The sequence below is a fragment of the Triturus cristatus genome, chromosome 3_1 (assembly GCF_964204655.1).
Source record: "Triturus cristatus chromosome 3_1, aTriCri1.1, whole genome shotgun sequence".
In the NCBI taxonomy this organism is placed as follows: Eukaryota; Metazoa; Chordata; class Amphibia; order Caudata; family Salamandridae; genus Triturus; species Triturus cristatus.
In genome coordinates, this window is record NC_140583.1 from 30194387 (window position 1) to 30208893 (window position 14507).

At 48.9% G+C, this 14507-nt stretch overlaps 1 protein-coding gene across 9 annotated transcripts in view; it reads right to left on the minus strand.

The window, feature by feature from the left end:
* The window catches only part of DGKZ (diacylglycerol kinase zeta), a 759825-nt gene that overhangs the window by 478833 nt on the left and 266485 nt on the right, over positions 1-14507 (minus strand). For 4 of the 9 annotated variants that reach the window (XM_085646689.1, XM_085646691.1, XM_085646688.1 and 1 more), the window contains exon 2: positions 10266-11299. The exons of 2 other annotated variants lie outside the window; for them this stretch is intronic. In XM_085646689.1, the coding sequence (XP_085502815.1) occupies positions 10266-11260 (995 nt within the window). In that variant the 5' untranslated portion in view covers positions 11261-11299. Of the gene's footprint in view, positions 1-4532; positions 4590-10265; positions 11300-14507 lie in introns of those variants that run through there. 3 more of the 9 variants (XM_085646693.1, XM_085646690.1, XM_085646684.1) reach the window with 1 other exon arrangement.

Genomic DNA, 14507 nt, shown 5'->3' on the forward strand with positions numbered 1-14507 from the left:
GTCAGTGCAAACAGCGTACAATGGAACACTAGTGCAGGGTCAGTGCAAATAGCATACAATGTAACAACAGTGACCACCAGAAACACACACAATGTAATCAATCAATCAGCGAATTTGTATAGCGCGCTACTCACCCGCAAGGGTCTCAAGGCGCTGGGGGGGGGGGGGGGTTGGGAAATCGCTACTGCTCGAACAGCCAGGTCTTGAGTTGTTTCCTGAAGGAGAGATGGTTCTGGGTCAGCCGTAGGTGGGTTGGGAGGGAGTTCCACGTTTTGGCCGCCAGGTAGGAGAAGGACCTTCCCCCGGCGGTGGTCTTGCGAATGCGTGGAACGGAGGCGAGGGCGAGGCTGGCGGAGCGGAGCTGGTGGGTGGGTGTGTGGAACGCGAGGCGGCTGTTGACGTACTTCGGGCCCATGTCGTGGAGGGCCTTGTGTGCGTGGGTGAGGAGTCTGAACGTGATCCTCTTGTTGATGGGGAGCCAGTGCAGGTCTCTCAGATGGGCGGAGATGTGGCTGTGGCGGGGGACGTCCAGGATGAGACGTGCTGACGCGTTCTGTATGCGTTGGAGTCTATTCTGAAGTTTGGCAGTGGTTCCGGCGTAGAGGGTGTTCCCGTAGTCCAGGCGGCTGGTGACGAGGGCCTGGGTGACTGTCTTCCTGGTTTCGGTGGGGATCCATCGGAAGATCTTACGGAGCATGCGCAGGGTGTTGAAGCAAGTTGATTAGACGGCGTTGACTTGCTTGGTCATCGTGAGGGAGGAGTCCAGGATGACGCCCAGGTTGCGTGCGTGGTCCGTAGGCTTGGGTGCGGTGCCCAGTGCCGGGGATCCCCAGGAGTCGTCCCAGGCGGAGGGGGGATGGTCCCAGGATGAGGACTTCCGTCTTGTCTGAGTTCAGTTTCAGACGGCTGAGCTTCATCCATTCCGCGACGTCTTTCATGCCCTCCTGGAGGCTGGATCTGGCGGAGGCGGGGTCGCTGGTGAGGGAGAGGATCAGCTGGGTGTCGTCGGCATAGGAGATGATGTTGAGGTTGTGTTGACGTGCGATGGCTGCGATAGGGCTCATGTAGATGTTGAATAGGGTGGGGCTGAGTGAGGATCCTTGTGGGACGCCGCAGATGACTTCGGTGGCCTCGGAACGGAACGGTGGGAGGCGGACTCTCTGGGTTCTTCCGGTGAGGAACGAGATGATCCACTCTAGGGCCGCTCCTTGGATGCCAGAGTTGCTGAGTCGCTGTATCAGTGTGCGGTGGGATACCGTGTCGAAGGCTGCCGAGAGGTCCAGCAGGATGAGGGCCGCTGTTTCCACGTTGTCGAGCATGGACCGGATGTCATCGGTGGCAGCGATGAGGGCGGTCTCGGTGCTGTGGTTTGCTCAGAAGCCGGACTGTGAGTGGTCGAGGTAGCCGTTGGTCTCGAGGAAGGTGGAGAGTTGTTTGTTGACGGTCTTCTCGATGACTTTGGCCGGAATGGGGAGGAGCGAGATGGGACGGAGGTTCTTGAGGTCCGTGGGGTCCACGGTCGGTTTCTTCAGGAGGGCGCTGATCTCGGCGTGTTTCCAGCTCTCCGGGAAGGTGGCGGAAGCGAAGGAGCTGTTGATGACGTTCCGGAGATGGGGTGCGATGATGGAGTCGGCTTTGTTGAAGATGTGGTGTGAGCAGGGGTCGGTAGGGGATCCGGAGTGGATGGTGTTCATCATGCGGGTGGTGTCTTCGGTGCTGACGGGGGTCCAGGTGCCGATGGTGGTAGTGGGGGGCGTTGCTTCAGTGGTTGGGTGCGTGGTCTGGGCGCCGAAGCTGTTGTGTATGTCTGCGATCTTCTGGTGGAAAAAAGTGGCGAGTGAGTCGCAGAGGTTTTGCGAGGGTGTGATGTCGTTGTTGCTGGCGCTGGGGTTGGAGAGCTCTTTAACGACGCTGAAGAGTTCCTTACTGTTGTGCGAGTTGTTGTCCAGCCGTTCTTTGAATGACGTCCTTTTGGTGGTGCGGATCAGCTGGTGGTGTTTGCGGGTGGCGTCCTTGAGGGCTGTCATGTTGTCTGCTGTCGGGTTGTGGCGCCAGGTTTTCTTGGAGTTCTTAAGTTCGTCGGTGAACCACCGGGTTCTCCTGCTGCCGGGTCTGCTGGGAGGATTCCTCAGTGGTGGGAGGTCATCGGCGCAGCTGGTGAGCCACTGTGCGAGGTTTGCGGGCTGCTTGGTGGGTGGGTTCTGGCTGAGGGCGGTGGTGAGCTGGTCGGAGGTGATATTGCTCCAGCTTCTGCGGGTGGTCTGTTGCTGGTGGTGGTGGATCGTTGTTCTCCTGAAGGTGAAGTGGACGCAGCTGTGGTCTGTCCAGTGTAGTCCGGTGGAGTGGCTGAAGGAGATGTGCTTGCTGGAGGAGAAGATGGGGTCAAGCATGTGGCCGGCGTAGTGGGTGGGGGTGTTGACCAGTTGCTTGAGTCCGAGGTTGGCAAGGTTGTCCAGCAGGGCGGCGGTGTTGCAGTCCTTGTTGTTTTCCAAGTGGAAGTTGAGGTCTCCAAGGAGGATGTAGTCCGATGAGGTGAGTGCGTGCGGGCTGACAAAGTCTGCGATTGCTTCGCTGAATTGTGTGCGTGGTCCCGGGGGTCTGTAGATGAGGGTGCCTCTGAGGGTGGTCTTGGGGTCAATGTAACACCAGTGCAGGGTCAGCACAAACAGAGCACAATATAACAGTGCAACCAGAGCACCGTGTAACACTAGTGCAGGGTCAGTACAAACAGCGCACAATGTAACATCAGTGCAGGGTCAGTGCAAGCAGAGCACAATGTAACACTAGCGCAGGGTCAGTGCAACCAGAGCACAATGTAACACTAGCGCAGGGTCAGTGCAAACAGAGCACAATGTAACACTAGTGCAGGATCAGTGGCAACTAGAGCACAATGTAACACTAGTGCAGGATCAGTGGCAACCAGAGCACAGTGTAACATAGGTGTAGAGTCAGTGCTAACAGAGCACAATGTAACACTAGCGCATGCAGGGTCAGTGCAACCAGAGCACAATGTAACACTAGAGCAGGGTCAGTGGCAACCAGAGCACAGTGTAACATAGGTGCAGAGTCGGTGCAAACAGAGCACAGTGTAACATAGGTGCAGAGTCGGTGCAAACAGAGCACAATGTAACAACAGTGCAGGATCAACACAAACAGAGCACAATGTAAAAGTGCGACCAGAGCACAATGTAACACTAGTGCAGGGTCAGTGGCAACCAGAGCACAATGTAACACTAGTGCAGGGTCAGTGGCAACCAGAGCACAATGTAACACTAGGGCAGGGTCAGTGCAAACAGAGCACAATGTAACACTAGCGCAGGGTCAGTGCAAACAGAGCACAATGTAACACTAGCGCAGGGTCAGTGCAAACAGAGCACAATGTAACACTAGCGCAGGGTCAGTGCAAACAGAGCACAATGTAACACTAGTGCAGGATCAGTGGCAACTAGAGCACAATGTAACACTAGTGCAGGATCAGTGGCAACCAGAGCACAGTGTAACATAGGTGTAGAGTCAGTGCTAACAGAGCACAATGTAACACTAGCGCATGCAGGGTCAGTGCAACCAGAGCACAATGTAACACTAGAGCAGGGTCAGTGGCAACCAGAGCACAGTGTAACATAGGTGCAGAGTCGGTGCAAACAGAGCACAATGTAACAACAGTGCAGGATCAACACAAACAGAGCACAATGTAAAAGTGCGACCAGAGCACAATGTAACACTAGTGCAGGGTCAGTGGCAACCAGAGCACAATGTAACACTAGTGCAGGGTCAGTGGCAACCAGAGCACAATGTAACACTAGTGCAGGGTCAGTGCAAACAGAGCACAATGTAACACTAGTGCAGGATCAGTGGCAACCAGAGCTCAGTGTAACATAGGTGCAGAGTCGGTGCAACCAGAGCACAGTGTAACATAGGTGCAGAGTCGGTGCAAACAGAGCACAATGTAACAACAGTGCAGGATCAACACAAACAGAGCACAATGTAAAAGTGCGACCAGAGCACAATGTAACACTAGTGCAGGGTCAGTGGCAACCAGAGCACAATGTAACACTAGTGCAGGGTCAGTGGCAACCAGAGCACAATGTAACACTAGTGCAGGGTCAGTGGCAACCAGAGCACAGTGTAACATAGGTGCAGAGTCGGTGCAAACACAACACAATGTAACACCAGTGCAGGGTCAGCAGAAACAGAGCACAATGTAACAACAGTGGTCACAACACAATGTAACACCGGTGCAGGGTCTTTCCAAAAGTAGAAGTGAGCATGGCTCCCCTTCATGTCATTACAAACTGAGTGCACATCACACCCGTGTAGGGTCACTACAAATAGATAAACATCCGAATAACATTAGTGCATAGCGAAGAGGGGCTGAGCTCTACGTGACATTAGTGACAGGTGCCTTCAAGCACACAGGGCTCGATCTCACTACAGACTACAGCCACACACACATTGTGAATAAACCCCCTCTCTCCCCCTTGCCGGCGTCGAGCACGCGCCCATCACACAAAATACAAACTGTTCCTAAATACCTGCGCTTCTTTGACCCCACCATCTTGTCTGGCCGGGGTCTCCATGTCATGTGACAGACTTGCCTTTTGGTCAACAGCCCTTTGCATGCTGGGATTTGTAGGTTTTGCTTACGATGGACAAAAGCTACAAGTCCAGCACTTAACCAACACTAGCTGAAAAGCCGTGGACGCTGGTGTGGGTTCAGGGTGACACGTGGCAGCGCCGCAGCATCAAAGCCTCCCGCTGACCCTATGCCATGGTGGCATCTACTACTGTCCGACACCGATGCATTCTGGGAGCTGCCTTCGCTTGACTGAAGCACCTGGGATCAGACTCGGAGGATTCATCGTTATCAAGGGGCTCCATTCCCATCTGGACGCCTCCGGCCAGGCCGGGCTTTGTGGCCAACACCATGTTATATGCTAGGGTTAGTAAATGTACACTTGATATGCTAAAATATAGATTACAAGTCACCAAATGTAAAGTGCGGGGGGAGGGGGCAGGGGAGACGCTCCCGGAAGCCATGAACCCAAGATTGTGTACATTACAAGGACCGCCTGTGAAACACGGAGTCCTGGTGACATGCAGGGATCTGCTAACCTCGCCTGCCCCTACCAGCTGCTCACTTCAAAGCTGGTTATGAGTTACACTTGCGCAGTTTTCGTTTGTGTTGGCATTAATAACCCGGGGCAACTAAACTACAAGTCCCAGAACGCAGAGCGCTGCCTCCTGGCGTTCCATGAATTGATTAGGTGCCACACATGAGGTCGGCAGTGATGCTGTTTATACGAAAAGTCTAGTGGCTCGAGCGGCTCTTGTGGCTCAGTGAGAAGAGGTCATACGTGTGCCCTGTATGAGGCGCTTCCTTGGGTGTGAGAGGCACAGAATCGTGATTGGAGGGAATTGGACTCATTTTTTAAATTACAAAAAAGGCAACTGAGGAGAAAAGGAGTTACGTCACTGGGTGGTAGGTAGAGGGTGAGGTGAGGTGAACTGTAATGTTTTTAGTGGTGGTGGAAACAGCAGATTTAAGCCACGAAGGGGGAGGGAGGGGGGCACCAGGGTTAAGGTGTGACTGACTCTGAGGGAGGGGCACAGCGGCACCTTGGGGGTGTGGGCAAGGTGCCTGGCAGTTTGAGACCGAGCAGGTCTGCGGGCCGCAGGGAGGGTGAGCAGGTTTGAGTGATGCTCACTCAGAGGGTGGTGACATTCCCTCGAGGTATCCCTAATTGTTGGGAGTAAGTTCAGGGTATGGGGTCAGTTTTGAGCTCTGGGGTTTCCTCGGGATTCCAGAGGCAGATGTTAGGTTTATGGTTCGAGTTATTTTTCGGGTCCTGGGTTTATTTTCAGACCCTGGAGTTGTTTTTGAGTGCAGATCTTAAGACATGAGGCTGCTTTGAGTCATGGGTTTATTTTTAGGCACTGGGGCAGTTTTGGGAGATATTTACGGACTCTGGTGTTATTTTTAGGAACCTAGCTTGTTTAAATGATCGGAGTTTATTCTGTGGCGCTGTTATTTTTAGTCACTAAGGATATTTTTAGGATCTGAAAATATTTTAAAGGTCTGGGATAATTCTTGTAGTCCCAAGATTACTTTTGTAAAACAAGGTTACTTTTATGCTCTGAGATTCTTTTGAGAGTTCTGCTCATTTTTAGGTTCTCATCTTACTCCTGGGTGTTGAGGTGATTTTGAGGAACTGGATAATGTTTGGCTTGTCGAGGTAACGTTTAGGCTTTGAGGACATTTTCAGGCTCCCAGGCTATGTTTTGAGGATATTTTATGAGGCACTTTCTTGTAACAATTTTTGTTAATTGATACAATAACATATATTCATTCTGTGCTGAGGTGAGATTTGGGAGCTCAGATTATTTTGAGGCTTTGAGGTTATTTTGGAGGGTTTTGGCACTTTTTGAATGCTGGAGCTATTTTTGACTGACAACGCTGTTCGATGCTCTGCAGATTTTACACTCTGACCTTATATTTGGGGTTCGTGTTATTCTTAGGTTCTGGGGTTCATGTTGGGTGCTAAGGTTATCTTTCTGCTTTGAGGACAGTTTGAGTGTGCAGAGTATTTACAGACTGAGTTTGTGTTTGAGTGATCAGGAAATCGTTCAGTGCTGAGGAAGTTTTGAATATTTTTATTTATTTTTGAGTGACAACGTTATTTTTAGAAATGTGGGCTCCTTTGGTTCGCTAAAGTTATTTTCAATGTGAAAGGGCATTCTGGGTGCTTGGGTTATTTTTAAGTGCTTGAGTTATTTTTAGTCATGAAGGACATTTTGAGGGTTCTGCTTATTTCGGGGTTTAGGGCTCTCGGTTATTTTTGAGTGTGGAAGTTATTTTCAGTTCCAAAGGATATTTTTGAGTGCACGGGTTACTTCTGACTGCTGAGGCCTTTTTTTTGCCTCTCAGATTATTTTTGAGTGCTGAGGGTATTTGTATCCCCTAAGGATATTTTTGAGTGTTCTGGTTATTTTAGCCTCTAGGGTTATTTTTGGATGTAGCAATTATTTTTAGTCTCTCAGGTTAGTTGTGGGTGCCTTAGTTATTTTTAAGCCCAAGGGCTATTTATGGGAGTTGAGGTTATTTGTAGGTTTTCAGGTTATTTTTGAAAGATCAGTTGTTTTCAGTATCTCGTGTTAGTTGTTGGTGCTTAGGTATTTCAAGCTCTGAGGTTATATTTGAGCATTAAGGTTATTGTTAGGTTCTCTGGTCCTTTTAAAAAGTTGAGCTTATTTTTGGGTGCTGTGGTTAATTTTTGTGTCTCGGGTTAGTTGTGGGTGCTTTGGCTATTTTAAGCTCTAAGGTTATATGAGGTTAGTTGTAGGTACGTCTGGGCAGTGAACTCTGCTCCACTCGCGGTGTCTTCCACACTTCGCGTTACGCGGAGCTCGAGGAGTTCCGAAAAACTCCACCTAGCGTAGCAGAGTTTTTTCCCCTCGGTCGCTCGCGTTCGTCAACTGCAAGTTGGCGACCGCGAGCGAGGAAAATCCACCTCTGATGAGATTTTTCCTCGTTTGCGATCGTCAACATCAAATTGGCGAGCGCGAGCATAGAAAATCAACCTCCCGGTAAGATTTCTCAACGCAGGCGGTTATATTTCTCATTGCGAGAGGTTGCATATTCTCGTGACCGCCCGCATTGAAAAACCATCTGTTCGCATTGAGAAAGCTGACGAATGAGTAAAAATCTCCTTGAGTGGCCGAAAGGAAGCAGCGCCTGTTGGTGCGTTACAGGGGCCGTTCACGATGATTGCAGTGTGGCAAGCACCTGGCACTGAAAATCACTGCGATCAGCATTTATCTAATGCACTACGGTGCTCACAGAGCACTGCGTAGTGCAGCAGAAGTTTTTTTGCACTTTGCTGAGTTCTGCATAGTGGAACTCCGCCCAGGCTTAGTTGTAGGTCCTCAGAGCTTTTTTGAAAGCTGTAATCTCAGTTTTGGGTGTTGTGGTTATTTTTGTCTCTCTGGTTAGTTGTGGGTGCTTCAGTTATTTTTTAGCTCTCTGGCAGTTTTTGAGAGTTGAGGTTATTTTTAGTCGCTTGGCTCATTTTTCGAAGGCTAAATTTCTTTAGTCTCTCGAGTTAGTTGTGGATGCTTTAGTCATTGTAAACTATGTGGTTATATGAGGTTAGTTTTAGTCTCTCAGGTAATTTTTTAAAGCTGACGTTTAGTTTTGGGTGCTACAGCTATTTTTAGTCTCTCTGGTTAGTTGTGGGTGCTTTAGTTATTTTTGAGCTCTCCGGCTGTTTTTGGCAGTTGAGGCTATTTTTAGGTTCTTAGGCTATTTTTAAAAGCTGAGTTGTTTTTAGTCTCTCAGGGTAGTTCTGGATACTTTATTTATATTAAGCTCTGAGGTTATATTTGGGTGTTGAGGTTATTTTTAGGGTCTCAGGTCATTTTTGAAAGCTGAGATTATTTTTGGGTGCTGCAGTTATTTTTTGATTTTAGCCTCTTGGGTCAGTTGGGGATGCTTTAGTTATTTTTTTAAGCTCTGAGGCTGTTTCGGGGAGTAGAGCTCATTTTTAGGCGGTGAGGTTATAAGGGATGTGGAATTCCTATAGCCCGACGCCCAGGACATATTGTTTGGGGTCAAGGGCAACAGGTTTTCATGTGTATTTTGTCCTTAGGACAAGTAGGCCCAACCCCCTGCTGCACAAACCCTTTGGCTGCCCGTTTGCAGGACCACATTATGGATCAGGGAAGGGCACTGTCTGCAGTTAAGGTAATACTTCTGTTCATATCTTAATGCCATTCAAACCTGTATTTATGGTTCATTCATTGAAAGCCTTTATTATTAGGGTGAGCGCTCTAAGTAAATGTTGTAAGCTCTGACTGCACTACTGACACTGGTTCCAGTATAAAAATGTGCACACACGTTTTCAAAGTATAGCAGTATGAGGCTATGTATAATGCTCCCAGAATGCTCTCTGATTTGATGCAATAATTTGCAGAAGCTGGAAAGCAAAATTGATGATTCTTTTCTTTCAACAAAACAATGTTCATTAAAAAATAAAAGCAGGAATTTTTTTTTTGCTATACTATAAACTTCCGAGTCCCATTTCTTTTCCGCATCATTTAGTAATATGTGTTGATGCATGCTAAAATTTCCCAAAAATCTGTGTAACCAGTTTCAATAAGATTATGGGAAACAAAACAAAAAACAAGCATTGGCAAAGCCAGAAGGTCTGAAATTGGTGGTCAGCTTTATAGTTTTGTCAATGTGTGACTTGTTTTGGCATGGTTTTTGTAAAACCTTATTGGTGTGGGAGTTGCCGGGCCCTCCCCATTTTAACAAACATTGGCAAAAGCAAAAATCTTTTTGGTCTCAAAAAGCACACGCTACCACAGTAGTTAATGGCACAGAACAAAACTACTATGTGTGCGTGCCGATGCTCTCCTTGTGAAACAGCAGAATGCTGTCACTCACAGTGAAGCCAGCTGATCCAGAGAGAGACAGAGACAGAGACAGAGAGAGACAGAATTTTAATAAACGCAAATGGTCATGGTCAACGCCAGACCAAATTAGGGGCCCAATTATTAAAGAAAGTCTCAAAAGTGCACCCATGGTATATGTCCTTGCATTAAGTGAAGCTATAAGGGTTTTGTGAATTCCCAATAATTAACCGAAGTAGGACAAGAAATAATACTCCTAAAAAATATGTGAACTGCATTTTAGCATGAGCAAATATGCACGTGTAGTTTTTCTTATGTGAAAATCTGAGTGTTTGCAAGTTCACTTTCCCTCCAACCACTTTTTTCTCAAGTCTGGAAGAAGGTTTACGTCTGCCATTGTTAGGAATACATTTCCAATATTTCTCAGTATGGGAAGACATTAGAGAAGAGTTGTTGATAACCCTTAAAACATGCAAGTTAGTAGGTTTGCACAGACTCAAAAGTGTATTCTAACCCTGGAACTATTGCTTACTAATACCTCCAGCCCCAGTATGTAGATCTGCGGAAACGTGGCAACATAAAGGGATTGTAAGTATTCAAACACTACTGCACCTGGCAAAATCAGAGAGGCTATATCAGAGCTCTTACATAATGAGATTGCTGCTATAATTTGTTGCTGCACTACATGGCACCAAAGGGACAAGTGGAGTTTGTTACAGGACAAGTAGATTTATGAAGCAACCTGCCCCACGGACAAGTAGATATTTTTATAAAATTCCACACCCCAGCTGTTATTTCTGACTTCTTCCAAGCTCACAAAACTCAAAAGGTATAAAATAAGGGTGTCAACCTACACATTTCCTTCCACAGCTGCACGTGAGGTGCTCCCAGAGTCCTCCACGTTGGGGCTGGTTCTGTAGAGGGGAGCACCTTCCCCACTGGTGGATTCCGATTTCTGCCACTTGACGGCCAGCGCTCGCCTCCTGGCACAAGGACCGGCCCTGCCTGCCTGGCCCCTGGTACCACTGCCTGACCTAGGCCCAGGGCAGAGGTTATTCCGCTGGCTGATGCGCCGGTAATGTCCATACAACCCATAGGCTGACTTGGGGTAGACGCAGTCTGCCGGCAGCAGGTGAGAGGAGCTACGCCGCAGGCAGCGAGGCCCGCGCAGGAAGGGCCGGAGGGCAATGCTGGCCTCTTTGGGGCAACTGCTACGCGGCATGGGCTGAGGGCCATAGTCATCGTCACATCCATCCTCAGCAGTGGCAGTAAGTGCCTCGTCAGACTCTGCTGGAGACACCTCGCTCCAGCTGCTTCCATCTTCCACAGACGAGGCCTGGTCTCCAGACTCGGTGCCACTCTCCCCAACCTCTAGACAGCATTCGGGGTCACCACTGCCCTCGATGTCAAGGACCCCTCTGAAGTCGCCACTGCCCTCGACGTCGCTGCTGTCCTCTACGTCCGAGGTCATCTCCAGCCCAGCCTCGCCTTCCTCCTCATGAACATGGATCAGGCTGGCCAGCAGCATGGAGGAACCCATCAGGTGGGATCCAATGGAGCGGATCCTGGCCCCTCTTTTCTTCTGCACCGCCATCTTGGGGTTGAAGCAGGGCCTGGAGGTGCTGGAGCCCACACTGGGCAGAAGGGGCGCCTGACTCAAGCATAGGGGCAGATCCTGCAGCTGGACACTGGAGCGGCGCCGCTGGGCCAGTGAGGTGGAAGGCAGGCCTACGCTCGAGCGCCGCCGGGCCTTGCTGGTGGCAACACTGGTGCGGCGGTAGCGGGACGCCTCGGTGGCACTGGGCCGCACAGCCTTCCGCTTAAAGTGTCTCTTAAAGAACCTCTCCATGGCATGAGGCGGGCCGGGCCACTAGCGGGCGTGCTGGGGCTGTTAATGCAGAAACCAGGATGTTAGTGACCCATAAGAGCCCCCACCATTTCCTTACACAATCTTTCAAATGAGACAGAGGGGCCTGCCCTAGTGACACCCCTAGTGCCAGTCAATCATCCTAGCCCCGAGATCACTCACAGCCTGACTCTCTCCTCTGTACACAGGCCTCCTGTCTATGTTCACTCCTCCTGCATTCTCAGCCGCTTCTGGGTGCCCCCTTGCTCCTCACTTACCTCCAGACCCAGGGGGTCGCAGTCACCCTCTCTAAACTGTTCTGGTCGTACTATGTCCCTGCCCTGTCTCTGATCAAGATATTTTATCCATTGTAGACACCATAGTCTAAAACCCAGCTTTGTTCCTCCTCTGTACCTTACAAGCAAGAGTCCCACGAGAAAGCACAGACAGACATTTTACTACTCAAAAAACAACTACTCCAAAAACAGAGTGGAAATCAATCTACTCAAAAGGAAAAACAGACTGGAAAAAACGAGAGCAAAAACATCTACTCAAAAAAATCTGACTAACTCAAAGATGAGGTCACGTGACATATCTGTTTAATAAAAGTCAACGCGTTTCTACTCTCTACACCCGGCCTGGGGTTATTAGGGATCTAAGGACAACTTTAGGGCACTTGAGGGAACAGTCCCGGACATGGGGTGTTGTGTAGTCCAATGTTTTTTAGTAAGACATTGGTTTAAGGTTTTCATTTGAGCAGGGTTTGAGTAGATGTCAAGCTTCTGTACACCTTGCCCTCTCTGAAGATAGCGCTGGTCTCTCCGGACTCCCCTGGTCAGGCCCTAGCGTGTGCTCTCTTTACACCTCATATAGTGAGTACTGACATACCTATGTTTTGTCGAAGGGGTGGATTTGTAGTGAGAGCGCTATACAGCACACATTGAAGCGTTAGGGAGGGCGGCAGCAGACAGCGGCTGAGGTGTGGTATCCTTGGCAGACACTGTAGAACACTGTTGGCTGCAGTAGAGGCGACTGACAGCTCAGGCCCGACTCACTAGTGTCCTGGTGAGGTCCCCTCTTGAGGGTGAGTTCGGAGGGGTTCTTGCCTGATGTGAGTGAGGAGCACAAATATGAGGGGCTAGGAGTGTGGGTTGAAGCGCCTAGAAGTGGGCAGATCCCACCCCCATTCTTAGTTTCCAGCTCTGTTTACTACTTTTCGGGTTCTGCTTTGTCCTTCCACGCCCTACTCCTAGGTTCCTTCTTTGTCCTTCCACTCCCTACTCCAAGGTTCCTTCTTTGACCTTCCACTCCCTACTTCTAGGTTCCTTCTTTCTCCTTCTACTCCCTACTCCAAGGTTCTTTCTTTGTCCTTCCACTCCCTACTTCTAGGTTACTGCTTTGTCCTTCCACGCCCTACTCCTAGGTTCCTTCTTTGTCCTTCTACTCCCTACTCCAAGGTTCCTTCTTTCTCCTTCTACTCCCTACTCCTAGGTTCCTTCTTTCTCCTGCTACTCCCTACTCTAAGGTTCCTTCTTTGTCTTTCCACTCACTACTCTTAGGTTCTACTTTGTTCATCTATTCCCTACTCTTAGGTTCTTCTTTGTCCTTCCACTCCCTACTGCTAGATTCCAGTTCCATCCACTTTGTTAGAATTGAAACGTAATATTACTTGTATTTTACCCAATATTATGTTAGCATTTATATAGCTAATACATTATATATGCATACTGTATGTAGACACAGTAAATGCAGATATTACGTTTGTTATGTTGACGTCTATTCCACCATTTTACCTCTCGAAGGCGCCATTTTCTTTTATAATCGAAACTGCTACTTAATCATTTACGAGAAATGGTCCTTGGTAAGTTTAATTTTTTCAAAGCTGAATCTTGCTCATTAACGAATGCCTTTCCTAATATATGGAGGTCTTCTCCCACCTGTCTAGTGGGCAGGATAAGCCAGACAACCTTTAGCAGTAGATAGCTCGTACCAGGCTGCGGAATTGAAACTTCTGTTCTGTACCCCCATTGTATTACGACAGCTACCAGTGTTTTTCCATAGTAGGCGGGTCTTTGTAGGCTCCGCAACATACATAATGTAACTTTATGCTTGTTAGAGGCAGTCCCTCGTCAGCCATCATAGGAGGCTGGTCAGATTGGACTATACTGCAATGTGCTTTGTGAATAAACTAGTTCGCTTGTATTCTCTACTGTGTCATTGACTTTTCATTATTGGAAGGCTAGAGGAGATCGAGAGTGACCCGGGTGGCCCAAGTTTGGTCACTTCCTTCAGGTGGCGCCCAAACAGGGACTCCACCAGGTGGTCCATCCCACCCGTAGTCAGGCTGTGGGGTCGGCGTTGCGTCCGATCAGATGGGCGGTTCGGGGATCCCCATATGATAGAGCCTGGTTCTCGCAGCCGCCCCGCCTGTCTGATCAGGTGGTTCCTTGTCTAGTGGTCATCTCGGCTGGGGTCCTGAAGAGGCGAATCCCTTGGATCTGACCGTTTGGTCCGAAGAGTCAGCAGTGGAGAATAATCTAGTTTGACCTGTGTGCACTAGGTGAGTTTATCTTGATTTCTGGTAAGAGCGGCGCCATCTTGATTAACTTGGAGGGTCTGCAGACCCATGTGATACAGAGTGTTTTTGAATGTTCTGCCAGGCCACTTGTTGAATTTGGTTTAATCTTGAAAAGACCTGGGGCTAGAGCCTATCTGGTCTTGGTGCAGTCTGAGGACTAACTTGTCTTGGCGCAGTCTGACGACTGCTTTTGAGAGCTCTTTTGTTTGTGTGCGTTTTTATTGTATGTGTGTGTTGCATGAGTGAATAGTGAATGTGTCTGATGCTAGGATGCCTTGTTGGAGTAAAGTGTGGTGCTTGGAGTGCCGCTGCTGTTCTGAGCATCGGCTGGAGGAAAGGCAGCCTGCACCTCCGGAAGGCACTCCGAGTTTTGAAATGTATGTGAAGCACGGTATTGGCCCTATTATGTTGCGTACGTTATGGCACAAGTATACAAGGGACAATACTGAGCTTCAGTGGCCATTGGATGGTACCCTTGATGACCAAAAATTGAATTATTTACAGGACAAATTATTCGCTAGAAGTAATAGGCAGTCGATGTTTGATACTTTATAAGTATGGCAGAAGGAAGTTAAACGGAGGCTAATACGAGCCGAGAAGGAGTGTAAGAAGAAGGCAATGCAGACAGTGGTGCAGAAAGCTGTAGCTTATGATAAAGAACAAACTGAAAAA